The sequence below is a fragment of the Chlorocebus sabaeus genome, chromosome 1 (genome assembly GCF_047675955.1).
Source record: "Chlorocebus sabaeus isolate Y175 chromosome 1, mChlSab1.0.hap1, whole genome shotgun sequence".
Classification (NCBI taxonomy): domain Eukaryota; kingdom Metazoa; phylum Chordata; class Mammalia; order Primates; family Cercopithecidae; genus Chlorocebus; species Chlorocebus sabaeus.
Window position 1 is genome coordinate 103,176,902 of NC_132904.1, and position 18,978 is coordinate 103,195,879.

Below are 18,978 nucleotides of genomic sequence, written 5' to 3' on the forward strand. Positions count from 1 at the left end.
ATCAACCTAGGAAAATATTTGGAGGCTAAAAAAAGGGCATACTTTTTTCCTTTAAGAGCTCAGCTGACTTCTTATATGAACAATGTTTTACAGAAAATATTCCTTGCATATTCCACTAAAATTATGCTTCTCAGAAATACTCATTTTTGTAGAGAGAAATGATGAGAGAGAAGAGGTATAGGTAGGCTCAGGAAATCTGATCTCTTACGTTTTAGAGTTTTTCCTTCCCCCATACAGGTTAGACAGAGACAAATTAGTTGATGGCATTAGTTAAGTCACTTAAATTCTCTGGTTTCTTAATTTCCTTGTGGAAAAAGAAAGATTTTACTCTAATTTATTTCAAAGATTAGTTACAGCTCTAACATTTAGTGAAGCTTGAGAATTTATATAGTATTCAGTTTATAGAGGATCATACAAAGCAGCATGATCAAACATGTTAGTTTTAGAGTTGCAAATCTGAAAAATGTTCAGGTAAGATCTCCAGAGGAAACACTGTCGTGTTGGCCAATATCACAAAAACTGATTAGAAAGCAATTTTGATTTAGTAATAGGTGACTAATGCATGAGAATCTTTGCACTTTAATAAGACCCACAAAAGGATTCTTAACATAGCATTTAGAGCAATCAGATTTTTCCTGATGCACAGTGTCACACACAAAGCAACAGTGGGAAGAACTGACTGCTAAAAGATAAGGCCCAATTAAGACTGGTTTCAATTCTCGAGTTTAAAAATGAATACTCCAAACATACTGGATTTTAATAAATATTAAAATGTATTTAAATAATACAATTCATGATTAGTTGTTTGGAAGGTAGACTGCCTTGTTTTGAGGGGATTTGAAACAGACATATTTCCTTAATGTAACATAGTACCATATACAAACAAACAATATAATATAAAATTTTGCCATTTCCTTCAAAGAACAATGTACACACAATTGGAAAAAAGGAGAAATTTAAAACGATATAGAGGCTTGATTACATGCTAAACCTAAAAGTAAGAACTTTAAAGTTAAAAATATATTCATAAGGCATTAATTCTGAAAGTGAATAAATATGGCCTTCCAATTTCAAGGCACAGTATTAACCATACAATATATAGAATGGCTATGTGTTTTTGCCCAGTCAGCCCTGTCAATTATTTCTTTAAAGTTTTTTCATGTCTTCTATACCTCTAGTCCCACTAAGGCCTTAGTTCATGGCCTTAGTTCATGACTGTACCTTTGGCCTGGAACAATGCTGTTACCTCTTATCTTTTTCACCTCTAGGTATTCCCTACTCCACTCCCTGTGGAAGCTTTTCTTTGATCATGTTGTTTCCAGGCTCAAAAACATTCAGTTGGTCTCTAATAGTATATAAGATCCTCTGTTATGTAAGTTGAAAAATGAATTCTCAGCTTTCAGCTTTCACTGAATGTTAGATCTTTTTTTATTTTTATTTTTATTTTTATTTTTTAGAGACAGGGTCTCACTCTTGTTGAAGCTGGAGTGCGGTGGTGTGATAATGGCTCATAGCAGCCTCCATCTCCTAGGCTTACATGATCCCCCTGCCTCAGCATCTTGAGCAACTGGGACTTTAGGCACATGCACCGTATCTGGGTAATTTTTTTTTTTTTTAATTTTAGTAGAGACAAGGTCTCACTGTGTTGCCCAGACTGGTCTCAAACTCCTGAACTCAAGTGATCCTCTCCCCCTGGCCTCCCAAAATGCTAGGATTGCAGGCATGAGCCACTGTGCCTGGTCTGGATGTCAGAACTATAATAATTTTTTAAATAAGCATTTTTTGGAATATTGTTAGATTTATAGAAGAATTGCAAAGATACATAGTATAGTTCTGCAAGAAGTGAGCTCTCTTATAGTCTTTACTCAATGTCATCTAATGTTAACATTCCACTTAACCTGGGTACGTTTGTCAGAACTAAGAAATTAACAATGGTATATAACTATTAAGCAAATTGTGGACTTTATTCAGATTTCACTGATTTCCTATTAATGCTACTTTTTCTGTTCCAGGATTTAGTATAAAATATTTTTAGAATTATCTAGACCTAACCTAGTTTATAATTTATAAGTAAATGAAAGATGAGATCATTTATGTGGCTTATCCAGGGTCATAAACTAATTAGTAGCAGAACAGGAATATTAAATTCACATTCTTTTATTTGGTCATTTATTTAATCTGTCAGTAGTGGTTCTTAATATTTTCTGAATCATGGTCCACTTTGAAATCTGATGAGAATATTTAAAAAAAAAACTCTCCCCAGAAACAAGCACATGTGAGTATGTGTAGAAAATGCTGCATAAACACAATAATCATAAGGCTTAAATGTAACAGCAAAACCCCCCAAAACCTCAACAGTAATACTTTTATCTATGTTCCACCTCGGATTTTAAGTCAGATATTACTTGAATTGTTTCCACAGCCAAACATGTTTAACACTTACTTTTCTAAAGAACTTGGCCTTTTTAGCTAAACTGTGGATATCTAAAAGAAACTTCAGAAAGGATTATTAAACCTGTGTTAATTACAAAATAAATATTGACCTCCAGGCCACTAGAAATGGTGCCGTTTTTAATGGAGAAAGGGAAAGGAGAATGTAAGGAGTGATTTTCTTTTGCTTTAAATCATGCTTAATTACCTTAGCAATTAATTTTCACTTTATAGTATTTTAGATAATGCATAAAATTTACTTAAGCTTGGCATTATTTGTAAATGTTATGTATGACCAATGAAACAGTATTTATGCTTCAAGGAAATTCTTTTTGTGTGTGAAATTAACAGATGTCTCCCATATAAATAGGAATTATCAATATGAATACCAGATTAATGCCTTTAAATTCTGAATCCTAGAACTAGGTAATTAACTTTTTAGCATTGCCATCATGAGAAGAGAGAACCACCAAGCTTTCCTTTCATACTAGTTAGGAATGGGACCTAAAGAAAAACAGCAAAACTTTACTTCTAGATTTAATCTTATGCCTAATCATACAAGCCAAACCTATGCCAAATAATAAACTAAATCATAAAGAAAAATATGTCTAAATTGCCAGGCTACAGGAAAACTACTAGATAAGAATTTCTGGAAGTTTCTTTGGATCTTTCCCCACATTAAGCATCCCTAGGAAGAAGAGTAAATATTTATAACATAGAATGTCACCCTTGTATAATAATTATGTTGACAAAGGAACAGAAGCAGAGTTTCTAGCTAGTGTTTTTGACTAGTATTACCGATTATTAAACTATATCCAAGGTAGAGTTTCATGAAATAAAACTATAACCAAGGAATGTCATCATTCTTCAATTATTCCATTCATCTTTCTCTGAATTTACCAGAAAGACGCATTCCTCCAAACTGTTTATAAAGTAAATTCCTAAAAGCAAGCCTATATTCTCAGTAAATTATTATATGCATTTGATAAATGCTTACACAAAATGTTTTTAGCCTCACAGAGGCAACAATGTTCTTTGTCACTTGGAAGCTTCCACTTGTCACAGGTTTGTCCCATCTACTCATGTTCATTTCAGATCTAGAGATACTGATATAGTTAGAAATACTGACACTCCAAATAACCATTTTGGAAAGAATATCCTTCCTTTTTATTATCCTGAGTATAAAAACTCCAGAATAGCAAAAGTTCAACCTGAGGGCATTGTATCTACAAAGAGAAAATGCATCTCCCTTGCTCTAATTCCACTTTGCTCCCCACTGCTCTCTTCACCATTTTCTTGCAGAAGAAATCCTCTCATTGAGGCCAGTAATATTCAGAAATTAATGGGTATTTTTAAAAAAATAGAATTTGTGCTCATAAAAATAGAGAGTGGAATCGTGGGTATTAAAGGCTAGGGAAGGGTAAGAGGGGAGGAGACGATGTAGAGAGGTTAACAGATACAAAATTTCAGCTAGATAGGAGGAATAATTTCTGGTGTTCTGCAGAACTTGGGGGGAATAGGGTTAATGATAATTCATTGTGTACTTTCAGAGAGCTAGAAGAGCAGAATTTGAATGTTCCTCACACAAAGAAATGATACATGTTTGAGGTGATAGATATGCTAATTATCCTGACTTGATCATTATGCATTGTAAACACTTATCAAAATGTTACTCTGTATCCTATAAACATGTATTATAATGTGTCAACTAAAATTTTTAAAAAGTAATTATTGTTTTTATACATGTTATTTCAAGTAGTTATCAACCCAGTGGGACAGCTTGGTCACGGATAAGATCTCAGGCTTTGGAGTAGGGCACCTTTGGGTTTGAATTATGACTCCCGCACTTATTTAGCTCAATGTTCTTAGTGACTTATTAAACCTAAGTTTCAGATTTTCCCATCTGAAAAACAAAGATAATCACAATTCAGAACTCACACTCTTGCTGTAATGATTAAATGATAAATAAATAAATTATAAGTAATCCAATAAATGTTTGCTGTGACTATAATGAAATAGTGGAGCTAAAAGATGCATGAGAGCTCATCTAGGTCATCAAATAGCTTAACCAATATTAGATGCAGTTCTCTTAATTCCTAGGGTAGGAATTATGCACTATTTTAAACTCTTACACAAAAATGTGGTCTGTGCAATTTTAAACTTGGTGTTAGAGGTCTAAAGATAAATATAAGTTCTTGAGTTTTGTAAGAGATGATATGTGGGTATCTATGTCTGAGGGCAGGTTATGCAGTGAGAGGACTGTAGTCATCTTTATAAAAATTACTTATGTCTCAGGATAGCTTCTTAGTCTTCTCAAGCCAAGGGCTCTACTGCTTCTTAAATATAGAAATATAATTCAGTCCTGTACTAGATTCCTGTCTTCAGGAATCTATATCTTAAGTCCCAGTAAAAATCCTTTACAAGCCAGAGGTCTCATTTGTGAAAGTTCTTTTTCCTCCCCAGATTTTGCTTACATAATTTATACGTTGTTGTTGTTTTTTTAAAGTCCTCAAAGAGAGGTATGTAGAAGTAAGATTGGGGCTATATTTCCAGGCAGGTTTTAGCATTTAAATTTTCCCTTGTTGTAGGAAGAATAACCCCCACCTCCCAAGATGTCCATATCCCAATCCCTGAAAAATGTGAATATTTTAGGTCTCATGGTGTGATGGTTAATATTGAGTGTCAACTTGATTGAATTGAAGGATGCAAAGTGTTGTTCTTGGAGGTGTCTGTGAGAGTGTTGCCAAAGGAGATTAACATTTGAGTCAGTGGACTGGGAAAGGCAGACCCACCCTCAAGCTGGGTGGACACAATCTAGTCTATTCCAGCACAGCCAGAATAAAAACAGGCAGAAGAACATGGAGAGATTAGACTAGTTTAGTCTTCTGGACTACATCTTTCTCTCATGCTGGATGCTTCCTGCCCTTGAACACTGGACTCCAAGTTCTTTGGCTTTGGGACTCAGACTGTCTCCTTGCTGTTCAGCTTACAGACGCCCTATTGTGGGACTTCACCTTGTGATCCTGTGAGTCAATACTTCTTAATAAACTCCCCTTTATACATACATCTATCCTATTAGTTCTGTCCCTCTAAAGAACCCTGACTGATACACATGGCAATGATGAATTAAGGGTGCAGATGGAATTAAGATTGCTAATCAGATGACATTAAAATAGAGAAATTATCATGGATTATCCAGTGGGTCTGACATCATCACAAGAGTCCTTAAAAGTAGAAGAGGGAGGAAGAGTCAGGAAAAGATATGTGATGATGGAAGCAGAATGAGAAAGATGAACTATTACTGGCTGTGATAATGGAAGAAGGAGGTTCCGAACAGAGGAATGAGAGTGGCCTCAAAGCTGGAAAACTCAAGAAAGCATGTTATCGCCTAGAACTTTCAGCAAAGAATGAAGGTCTCATGACGCCCACACTGATTTTAGCTAAGTGAGACCTGTGTCAGACTTGTGCCCTACAGAACTATAAAATAATGTTTGTGTTGTTGAAGCCAACAGTAAGTAATTTAGTAAGCAATCACATATATATGATTACTAATTAGTTACATACTACATGATTACATACTTACATATATATGATTACTTACTAATGATTACTTAGTAATCATATATACATAGATATACATATATGATTCCCACATTTAAGCAGAGGTACATAATTCAGTTAATCATGTGATTATGTTATATGCACTGTTTAAAAATATGCACTATTTAAAGTGCATATATTAATAGTGCATATATTATATGCACTATTTAAAATCCATATCCCATAAAAAACTTATCCCATCATTGGGATGATAGGAACAAAAATGTGTGTAAACATATTTATTGAAGAAAAATGAAAATGTCTAATTTGGAAAACTTAAAACTCAATAAAAATTTCTTTTTTGTAATGTCAGGTAAATAATGTTCATAGGAACAAACTTTGTGATAATTAAAAAATAGAAAATATACCTAAGTGTTCATCAACAGTGGAATATATGTATGAAATATTAAAATATGGTGGAGTCATACCATGTATGACTGGAATGTCATACAGCAATTAAAATGATGAGCTTGAGCTGTCTGTGATTTAGACAGTCATCAGTAAGGGACTTTTGTTAATAAAAACACATAGGAATAAACTGATTACTATCTCAGCTCCTAGTTAAAGCTCAAAATGCACCTTTGACTAAATTATCAAACTCATTCTTTCTTTGGAACTTCCAAAGAAAGATGTTCCAACATGGATAGATCTTAAAAGTATTAAATTGTGTTTAAAAGAAACCAAAGTTAGTGAAACAGTCATACAGTAAAATACCATTTATGAAAATTAAAACATGTAAAATAAAATTATATTGTTCATGGATACATCTGTAGAAAGTTAATATACAAAACATGGGACTGGGGCAGTGCGCAGTGGCTCAGGCCCGTAATCCCAGCACTTTGGGAGGCCAAGGCAGGCGGATCATGAGGTCAGGAGATGGAGACCAACCTGGCTAAAAAGATGAAACCCTGTCTCTACTAAAAATACAAAAAATTAGCCAGGCGTGGTGGCACATGCCTGTAGTCCCAGCTACTCGGGAGGTTACGGCAGGAGGATCGCTTGAACCTGGGGGGCGGGGTTGCAGTAAGCGGAGATTGTGCCACTGCACTCCATCCTGGGAGACAGTGTGAGACTCGTCTCAAAAAAAAAAAAAAGAAAAAACAAAACAAAACATGGGACTTTGAAACACACCAAACTCATTAGGCTGTCACAATGAAAGATTCAGAAAATTTCAAAGAAAATGTTTTGTTCATTTTTATTAAAAAATATCTGAACAAAATATAAAGTGTTTAACTGTGGTGGGATCATGGATATTATATTATCTTTTCAGTACTCCATAATAGTTATAAAAATATTTTTTAAATTATTTGAATATTTCAGACAAAATGCATTTGGAATGAATCATTCAAAAAATGATTTCAATTTATCACAATATCAAAACAGTCCACTTCCAAAGTTTATAATCATATAGTTTTACTAAAAATAAACAGGATGAAAACCTCTCTGAAGATTTCAAGATAAACAGGTAATGTTGGACATTCTACAGAACGTAATTCAGGGATAAAATAGAAGATTTCAAACTCATGAGCTTAATACTGGGTTTTACTTCATAAATTATATTTATTCCAAGAATCTACCCACCTGTCAGCTCAATGTGTCTATCTATGGCTCTGTTTGATTTTAGGGAGCCTGGGGGTGAAGGTGCAGAACAATAACACAACAGTAAGCTTCAGTGTATGCAGTTGAAATGATTTCATTCCTCAGACCTTGTTAATCACTAAGGATCATCATAAACTAACTGTGAAAAAGACTACAAAAACTCTGAGTCACTACCAAAATGCACAGACTTGTGTGGCTGGCAGAGGTTTTTCTATCCATCACTATGTAAACAAGGCCAGCTACTGTTAATGATGTCTACGCTCAGGGCATGAACTCCTCACACAGGTTGGGCCTATTCTTTTACACATTTGTTTTTTTTTTTTTTTAAGTGAAGCTGTCACAGAAGACATAAATCTACACTAAGTTACACAAACATGGAAAATAAGTGTCAGTTCCATGATGGAAATAAATGGAACCACGTAATAGGATATGAGTGAGGTAGCTGATCTTCAGTAGCTGTTTTTCATCGTATAGAGCAGAAAGTATTGGACTCACTGATCTCTGCTAGAGAATTTGACAAAATTCAATTTGATATGGTAATTATTGTCAGATCATCTGTAATATGCCCAGAATTGTGCTGGGAAAATTGGGAGAAGTTTAAAAGATGCAAATCCTCTTATAAACATCCTGAAAATAGCAGATAGTTCTCAGATAAGTAATGATTAGATAGAATCCTGTAACTTTGTCCAGAAGTTGTTTGTGAGGCCCTCAAAATCTCTTGGGCTCCTTAAAATTAGTAAGAGATGTGTCTTTATTCAAAAACACTAAAATCAAGGTATTCACTACCTTAATGAGCTTAGCAAGAGCTTTAAATGTATTTTTAAATGTGAACTTTCTCTTGATTTTATATTTGTAATTTCAGTTTTCTTTCTCATCTATTTTGCAGAATCAGGAAGTATTTGCTTTTCATCTAAAAACTTTAAATTCCCTCTCTGAAATTTCTGATACCAAATTACCCTCTAATTTGGTGTCAAAAGTTTGAAAATATCACTGTTTTATTTATTATTATATTCAACTTTTATTATCTTTATATTCAAATTTTCTGCTTGAGTTTTTTGTAACCATGTCAATAAAAAAATCAATGGCCACTATTCCTACTTTACATTTTTTTCAGTATGATTCAAAGTTACCTAAAACATGAAATTAATTAAGTAGTTGTACAGTAATGCCCAGAATAAAGCCAAAGTGTGATAAAGTAAGATATTTTCATGCTTTTCTTTGCTGTTAATTTTGAAGATGTCCATCTTATCAATGTATTTATTCATTTTATAAATATTTATGGAGTGCTTATTATGTGCTAGACATTTTTATAAGTTTGGGGATATAATGATGAGCCAAACCAGACACAAAATAAGAATGAATTCAGGAGGCAAAAATGTGTATTGTTGTCAAAGATTACCTTTAAGATAAAAAGAATTTAATGTTTTACCCTGTACCTGGTACAGCAGAGCATTCAAAATCCAAAAGTCCAAAATGCTCCAAAATCTGAAATATTTTGAAGAACCAACATGACACTCAAAGGAAATGCTCTTTGGAACATACTGGATTTCAGATTTTCAGATTTGGGATGCTCATCAGGTAATATAATGCACAAATGTGCCAAAACTCAAAAAATTTCAAACTGTAAAACACTTGTGGTCCCAAGCATTTTGAGTAAGGGATAATTTATATATATAAAATATATGTATAAAGAGTCCTTATTTATTCAAAAAAATAAAAACAGTCCAACCACCATTTCTATCGTATTTCTTTCATTTTTATAAACAGTTTGAAAATACTGAGATTTCTATTATAATGCAGATCCTTAAGAACATTTGCTTTCCTGTATTTTAAACAGGTATACTTAAGAAGGACAGAGACTGTGGGAAATGACAAACCTATTTTACCTCTCAGTCATGTCAGATATTTCATGCACTCTCAAAGCGTGCAAATAAAAGTTTGTGTCACAATTACTATCTTTCGGGTTTGGGTGGTTCTACTCACAATATCTTGGAGAATGACAGGATCAAGAAAAAGAACAGGATCTCACAAATGACAGACTAGCAGGCCAAAACAAAGCTAAAGACAGGAAGGAGGAGGCCAGGGAACACTTACTGGTAAGTGGTTGGGCTGACATTGATGCGCCGAGGGTGACTTCCCGACTCGAATTTGCTTGCCAGCGTGACATTATTTCCAAACAGGCAATAACGTGGCATTCGCACCCCAACAACTCCAGCCAGCACGGAGCCCGAGTGAATTCCTATCCTCATCTAAAAAAGAATGAAAGAGTAAAAGGAACACATTTGTTTCCATTTGGTATGCAATTATTTTAATGAAAGGCACTGCTAGTTAATAAATTAAACTATGAGTTCCTCAAATACAGGAACTGAGTCCTGGTCATTTTTGTGAGCCTAATAGCTGGATCATTATAGTGCTCAAAGAACATAAATGCTATGGAATACACAAATGAATGGCTTAAGTATATGAAAAGATTTATGTTTAATTTGCTACATAAATCTGATTAAGTTACAGGTTAAATCAGATTTCATCTGTATATAATATGGTCTAACTTGAAGAGTGTATTTTTCTCCACTTTCTCCCTCCAGTTATTCTTAAATAAAACCTTATTTGTTTCTTTCATAGCATTAAACATAATTGTAAATTAAATATTTCTATTTCTGTTTATGTCGTTTAAATGTTGGATTTTCCCATTAGAGAAAGATATATATATATATATCTTTCTCTATGAAAGATAGAAATGAAAAGGACCAGGTCCTTGAATTACTGAGGGGAACAGAGCAGCCTGGCAATCTGGATGACCCATCTAAGAACTATTATTGAGACACAAATAAAAGTCTATGTTTTTAAAGTATCTATATTTTGCAGTTTTAGATGTTAGAAAGATATATATATAGAGAGAGAGAAAGATATATATAAAATTATATGTATTATATACATGTATGTAATATATATATTTCTTTACTGCTGAATATTCAACATTTAGTATAGTACCTAGAGCAAAGCAGGTATTCAACATTAAGTGATAAATGTCGAAAAAACTGGCTGAATTCCCCAATGTATTATTAAAATGGAGTTAAAATAGAGAATTCAATCCTTGAGACAGTCAATAGGCATTGATTAAAAATTCGGAAAAGTAAATTAAATGCTGTAAATTTACTCTCTGATTGTCTGGTCCATGCCTTGAAAAGGTGCTCAATGCACAGTTGATACATAATTAAATATAATCACAGTAATGGAGTTATATTGACACAGTCTACACCAAAATAGCTGAAGCCAATGGATAACAAGTGGGAGATGATACCCTTAGTTCTAGGGGAATGTAGAATGTTCCTTGGAGGGAGGAAACCTGATCCCTAGATGCCTACCAAGTAGCCAAACTATCACCCCTTCACCACCAGGCTCTCTTTGCCACTCTGGTTGTAAGGATAAAAGTCAGTCTGAGAACAACCCTTGTCTTGGGGCTGGAGACGTCTGCATATATCAACTCATCAAAAGATAGGTTGAAACTAATGTGACCTAGCTGCGTCCCCTGATAACCTTTTCACCTACTTTTAAAAAACTGACTCTAAAATTTATTTGGAAATTTAGTACAGTAGAAAGACTCAAGATATATCTGAGAAAGATGACAAGTTAGAGTATTTGCCCTACCAGATATCGAATCTTAGTATAAACATATCTAATCAGTGCGCAGATACCATCATATAAACAAATAGACTAATGGAACTTTTAATCCAGAAAGGCTGCCGTGCATATGTAGATGCTAGATTTATAGAAGAGTTGGCATTTCAGATAGGTGAGAAAAAGGTGTCCTTTTTATTAGAATATGCTGGATCAACTTTGTTTTATGTGGAAAAAAATTCCAAGTAAATTAAAGATCTTGATGTAACAGACATAACTTCACAGCTTTAAAAATAATTGTATTAAGAAACAATTGGTAGTATCAGTAAAACTGCAAAATATAGATACTTTAAAAACATAGACTTTTATTTGTCTCTCAATAATAGTTCCTAGATGGGTCATCCAGATTGCCAGGCTGCTCTGTTCCCCTCAGTAATTCAAGGACCTGGTCCTTTTCATTGGTCCTTCTCCATGTCTTGGTGCATATCCAGGGCACCCTCATGTTCCAACTCACGGGATGTGGAAAGATAACTAATTTATCATTTAAAGTGATCTTCATTTCTTTGTGTAGATTCAGATTTGTATCTGGCATCATTTTTCTCCTTCCTACAGGATTTCATAAACATTTCTTATACTGTAGGCTCACTGGTAATAAATTCCCTCTGCTTTTTTATGTTTAAAAGTCTTAATTTTGTCTTCATATGTGAAAGATACATTCACTGCAAATAGAATTCTGGGTTTAAAAAGTTTTTTACCCCCAGTAGTTTAAAGAGGCTGTTCCACTGGCTCCCCTCTTGCATCATTTTGGATATAAAATCTGCTATCATCTTTATCTTAATTCTTCTATATATAACATATATTTTACTTCTGGTTGCTTTTTAATTTTTATTTTATCATCCGTTTTAGGTAATTTAGTTATGATTTCCCTTGATGTTTTTTTCCTTGTGTTTTGGGTTTGTTGAGCTCTTGGATCTGTGTGTTTACAGCTTTTATCAAATTTGGAAATTTTCTATTTCTTTGAATATTTTATTCTGTCCACCTCTCCTTCTCAGAGATTCTAATTACACATATGTTAGGAACTTGAATTATTTCCAAAGTCCACTGATGATCTACTCATTTAAAATAATTTTCTCCATTTATTTGGGATAATTTCTATTGCTGTGTCTTTAAATTTATAATATTTTCTTTTGCAATGTCTAATTTGTTGTTAATCACATTCAACATATTTTTCATCTCAGACATTGTCATTTTCCTCTACAGAAGTTCAATTTGGAATTTTTAAAAATCTTCCAGGTATCAATTTAGCCTTTGAAAATATGGAATACAGTTAAAAATCACTCTTTTAATGCCCTTGTCTGCTAATTCTAACATCTGTTTCAAAACTCTGTACTATCTATTTGGATTAATTTTTCTCTTCATTATGAGTCCCATGTCTCAGATTTTCTTTATGTCTAGTAATTTTGGATTGGGTGCCATATATCATAAATGTGACTTCTTGAGTGTTGGATATTTTTATAATCTCATAAATATTATTGAGCTTTGTTCTGGGATGCAGTTAAATGACTTGGAAACACTTTGTTCCTTTCAAGCCTTGCTTTTAAGATTTGTTAGGCAAGACTGGAGCAGTGTTTCATGAAGGGCTAATTATCCTCCCTTACTAAGGCAAGAACCTTGAGTACTCTCCCTAGTGTCCTTGATTTATGAGGTTTTCCATTCTGCCTGAATGGAAACAGCCATTTTTTTTCCAAGTCCTGTGTAAGTGCTAGGTGCTTTTTCATCTAATCTTTTTGGGTATCTCCCTCACACCAGGGCTCAGATAGTTTCCTCACATATGTGCACGAATCACTACTCTGCAGAATACATAATGAGGATCCTTGGAAGATGTCAGGGGGTCTTTTTGCAACTCTCACTTCTCTGATACTCTGTGACCTTTAGCCTCCTTGGTCTCCCAAGACTCTCAGCTCCATCTCTTCAACTCAAGAAGTTTGTTGGGTATCTCCTGGTTTGTCCCTCCCTGAGCCACACCCTGGATGCCTCTCAAGGCATTTAGCTGGGGCAATCATAGGGCTCATTTAATTTTTTTCTTATCTCTCAGGAATCACTATCTTCCATTGTCTAATGTCCACTGTCATGAAAACTGTTCTTTCGTATATTTTGTCCTGATTTAAAAAATTTTTAAGATGGGAGTGTAAATCTAGTCACTGTACCCCATATTGGCTGGAAGCAGAAGTGAGACCTACTTTTTTTTTTTAAAAAAAAGTAAACTATTTGAAAAACTTAAGCCTGTTTCTCATGAGGGAGTCTCTATTTGGACTTAAAGCAAAACATACTGAGTATCAGTATTCCTCTTAAACTAAGTATAAAGTACCTTTCTCTAAAATTAGCAAAGCACACTGCAATATTAGTATATTTCTTTGGGTCTGTTTACTTTCAGAAGGCCAATTTATATTGTTATCTTGTACAATGCATGTTTGCTTGAAGTACAACCAAACCTTAGATGTGAAGACTGTCAGTTTGAGATTCTAATAACTATAGAAATCTTTTCAAGCAGGAGAGCAGAAGTGAGTATTACATTGATACATTTTATAGACTCTTTTTACTCTTCTTTCTGTTAAAAAAAAAAAAAAAAAAAAAAGAATCCATACACCATACCAACTATTTGAAAGGCTTATCTAGTTCTGTTTCTGCCTCCTTTCAAAAGACCTGAGGCTTTCTTTTCAGTCTAATTTTTAGAATTATAACTTATTATAACCTGAAAAATGCTGAAGACAAAAACTCTGATATCCTTGAGGGGGCAGAGGGTCATGGAGAGGAATAGTCATTAAATTAAAAAAAAAAAAGTCTTGTCTCTTAGAAAATTATCTAAAAGAGGCACAAGAGTATCAACAACCACATAAACCACACTGACCCACTGTCACTACCTATCATGGAACAGGACTCAGAGAATTATTTAGTTTGGGAAGTAAGGCGATGTCACTGGAAACTTACAAGCTGAATCAGCAGACTGTTTTCCTTTGCATTTCTTTTGCATTTCTTTTGACAATTTATTGAGATTTCCCAGGAATTATTGCCTATATAAGGAAGTCACTGATTGCCTCATTCAGAATGTGCCAACAGTATCTAGCAGTAAGACAAACAGTGAGATACATTTAACTATCAGTGAGGGCTTTACATTCATTTAGACAAGATTTAACTTTGTTTAAATGGGTTAACCAAGCAGTAACATTTGCATCCATCGGGCCAGTGTGCTCTAGTTAAAGGGGATTACTTTGCACTAAACCAATGGTTCTCACCTGAGGTCATCTGAGCCCCTCAGTGGACATCTGACAATGTCTGGAAGCATTTTTGGTTTTCACAACTGTGAGGGAGAGGTACTACTGGCATCTATGTGGCAGAGTTAGAAACTTCCTATAACAGCTCCCCAGCCCTGGAAAAGAATTTTCCAGCCCCAAATATCAATAATTTCTATTGCTGTGTCTTCAAATTTATAATATTTTCTTTTGCAATGTCTAATTTGTTGTTAATCACATTCAACATAATCAATAGTGCCAAGACTGAGAAGCTGTACTCAGTAGACCTCTAGCAACCTATTAATCTTAGTAAACGAGGATAAACAAAAATACAAATGTTTTCATCTGATCAAAGCTTTGACAAAGTATACTAGACTTTAAGAGAATGTTCATGGAAAAAAAAAATGTTTGTCCTAGGGATTTATTGAAAAACGCAAAAGCTTCAGGATATATCCTGAGGTTAGGCTATCTACCACCCAATCTTTTATATATTCAATGTACAAAATAATGCAAAACTCTGGGACACGTTAAAGTCCCCAGTTATCAAAAGATTCAGTTATTCTCACAATATTCTGCTTCTTTATTACCAGGCTCATAAACAACTGCATTAAAAAAAAAAAAAATTCCTCTTACAACTTTTAAAAGTAGAATGCTTGTACAGTTCTATCTCAGCAAGCCAAAACTCTCTTTTAGCTTAGTGAAGCAGGAATGTTGGGTTAGGAGGGCAGCACAGATCCTTTAGTCCCTCCAGCTCCCTCATTTTACAAATAGACTGAAGCTCAAAAGAGCACAATGAAAACATTACATTAGTATTAGGGTCAGCTCTAGATCTTAATTCACTTGGCTCTGAGTTCCGCACATTATAAAAAATGTCCAAATTGCAGTGATGCCTCAGGCTGTTTCTACTAGGCCCATCAGACTTGATCAGATAAAATAAACAAAATCAGATTTAATCTGGTTTTGCCTACTTCATCTACACAGAAGAGTTAGCATATTCCAATGGAAACCCAGAAAATACTAGTTACACATTTATTAAGTCCAATACCAGAAACCTTCCATCCCTTCTCCATCTTTTTGTTAATACTTTTCTACACTAAATATTTCCTGACTGGTCTACTCAGCACACTCCCTAAAATGCTTGCTGCATTCAAGCCTGTGAGCTTTTACTCAATATGGATTGCCTCATCTAAAATATATCCAACCTTAATCACAGACTCTGCTCTAAGTCATCTAAAATATATCCAACCTTAATCACAGACTCTGCTCTAAGTGCTCAGAGTGTAAACAGAAATAAGTCTTCATTTGTTGTTTGAGTTTTCATTTGCTGTAAAAGATACAATAGCTAATTGAAATTATGATCATTGATACAAAGTTAAAGTATAAGAGAGGGCAGGGCACTGGTGACAGGTGGGTGGGGCTGACCAGGTCTGGAGAATCGGTAGTCTCTCTCAGGAAAATACTCTTTGAGCTCAATGCTTCCCCACCTTTGGCTAGGTTTGGAAAGAGTGATGCAGCTGTAGTCAGAGGGGTGGGAGGAGAACATCCAGGTAAAGTGAAAATAATGTTCGAAGATCCTAAAGCCTGAAGAGCTTTGGCACATTTTTGAAACTGAAAGGAGGCCCCTCAAGGTAGCTACTTCTTAAAGAAAAGGGGAGGGAGGCAGTTTGTAAGGCTGAGGGAATACACCCCACAGCAGATCATATAGCACGGGGTTTGCCAGTATTGGCACTACTGACATTTTGGGTTGGATGGTTGGATAATGCCTTTTCGTGGGTGGTTCGCACTGTGCGTTATAGGACGATTACTGTCCCTGGTCTCTAACCACTAGATGCCAGTTGTAAACAGAAGGAAGAAGTTATGTCCTGTTAGTTCTGTTGCATAACTGACAGGGTGCAGACTTTATATCCAATCCTGGCTCTACTATCTACTTAATGGTGGTAGAAATTCTCCAGCCAACAGCATTGTGATTTTCTTTGGGCAATTCGCGCTCTGCAGGTTTGGTGGGACTGACTCCACCCCCAGGTCCAGGAACAGACCCAAACTGGCAAGGGTATGATAGTCTCCCGAGGTTAGCAAATAATTTAAGAAAAGACAAGAGTAAATCTCAGGAGTTGTAAGAGACCTATAAGGAGAGACCCTCTTTTCCCTCAGCTGGTGCAGGGTACGTTTGTGAACACATACAGCATTCCAGTGAACAGCTAGAGCCAATTTGACACCATAGTTGTCGGAGTGAGGGGGACTTGGGCTGTAGCAGACCCCCCTGTAGAGCCTGAGGATGAGGCTAGTGCTGGGAAGGCAAACCAAAGAGAACAACAGAGATGCCAAGTTCATGGCAATATCAATTTTGCAGCTATATCTAGCCTCTTAGAGAGCTAGTCCTACTTCTGGACTTCTGTATTTGAGTCAATGGATTCCTTTAATTGTTTATGCCACCTTATTTTGTCACTTGCAAGAGAAAGACACGTAAAAGATACTCTAGCTGTGTGAATTTTAGGCATGTCAGCTACCTCTGTGAAGTTTTTATTCATAAGATAATAATGATAATACCTTCTTGGCATGATTAATACCTTCTTAGGTGGGCTGTTAGCAGAATGAACTGAGAGAAACAATAGGCCCATAGTAGATGTTCAAAAAGATGTAAGTCCCTTTCCCATACTTCCTGATAGCCATTATATTTCTCATGGTGTCAAGGACAATGCCACACACCCATTTATAATTAAGTAACTAGATTTATTAATTCTGGAATGTGCAAGTCAAACTGAAACCATGATTAACATTACAAGCTAGCAAGTTAAATACAAATTTGTATTGAAACAGTCTTATTTGTGCAAGAAAAATATCCAAATTAAAATACATCTATAAGAGAAAAAGAAGAAAAGTCTTTTAGTAGAACAGCCAATAAACTCTTCACTCATGTTTGCATTTAAGTATTGCTTTTAGATTTATGTGATTAAGATTTTAGGCTTTGGAAAAGTAACTGCTCTAACAGAAAGGAGCTTAAAATCATTGTGCACATTGTGAGGTAAGGGTGAAACAAATATTCAATCCTTTTGCCAGAATTAGTTAAAATGTATCATAAACTTTTATCATTAAATACTCCTTTAACCAATAAAATGAGGTAAGTAAAATTTTTTACATTTTTGTCTCGTTCTTTTCTTGATAATATTTTTCTGACAAGAAAGTCAATGTTTTAAATTCAAATTTTGAAAGCTGAAGAGTCTTAGGAAGAAAACAATCAGCTCACTCTAGTAGGTTTTACAATTTCTGCTTATTTCCCAAATGTGCAAGGAAACAGGGTGAAATAATCTCTGTGACTATGTGGCATTTTTCTATTTATCAGAGGACTCAGCCTCCAGTCTGATGGTGTCAGAATGTCACATTCTCAAGTAATACACTAGGACAAATAGCACTTTGGGCAAAATATCTTACTGTGTTTACTATAAACATTACAGAAGCACCATTCATAGATAAATTTAACTTTACAGACAGTATTTGACCAAATAATTATTCTCATCACTGGTAATTTCAGACCATACAATATGAAGTATTATGACTTTTACAAAATAAAACATGGTAAAATTTTAAATAATATTTTGCAGCTGGGGGAGAAAGTGGGTTTGTAATCTTGTTTACATTTTCTGATGAGGAAGGATAAAACCCTACAAACCACTGATTAGGAGGGCATGTCTAGAATCATACAACTGATGGCACTGAATAAAATGTCAGATATTGCTGTGGGGATATAGCAATATGGCTCAAATTCACCACTACTTTCTCACAGGGCACTCATTAATGTGTATGTTTTCATTTAAATATATTTGATACCTGATAAGATATTTAAATTTGACTCAGTTTGTAGGAGTGTTATTATTAAGGCCTATAAGCTGAATATGAAATTTACCTCTGTGCAAAAAAAGTCTTAAAAATCTTTTCAAAGAAACGGATTTAAATCAACCGAGATACTTGCATTGAATCTGCATGTACTTAGAAATAACCAGCATATAACTTAGTGGTTAAAATATTCCTACCTACTTATCAATTCACTCAGTTAATAAGGAAAATCATTTTCTGTCAAAATGCAGCTCTTAACAACAGATAATCTGGAACAAAATTTCTAGGAAGAAAAATATTTCATAGCAGCATAAATTAAAAATGATTTTAAAAACTTTAAATATGTAGAAATGAAATCCTTTGAAAATAGATAAAGGGATTTAGGAAAGGATTCTCATAGTATTACATGTGTGTTTATCATTAATTCATTCATTTAAATTACTCAGAGAAAAAACATGCATTTGACAGAGGTGTAAGAAGAAAAGGAATTTTAATAATGAATTTGATTGTTAAACATAATAATGCCTATCATCTTTCGTAAGCCATACTTTCTTTTAAAAATAAGAATAAATAGCATAGCTAAGTTTACGCTCCAGAATAAAAGTACAGG

The 18,978-nt window shown here is 34.5% G+C and overlaps 1 protein-coding gene across 1 annotated transcript in view; it reads right to left on the reverse strand.

Moving 5' to 3' along the window:
- GUCY1A2 (guanylate cyclase 1 soluble subunit alpha 2) overlaps positions 1-18,978 on the reverse strand; it is a 330,187-nt gene that overhangs the window by 18,746 nt on the left and 292,463 nt on the right. Inside the window, exon 7 of the mRNA XM_008020725.3 lies at positions 9,724-9,878. Coding sequence (XP_008018916.2) covers positions 9,724-9,878 — 155 coding nt within the window. The remainder of the gene's footprint in view (positions 1-9,723; positions 9,879-18,978) is intronic.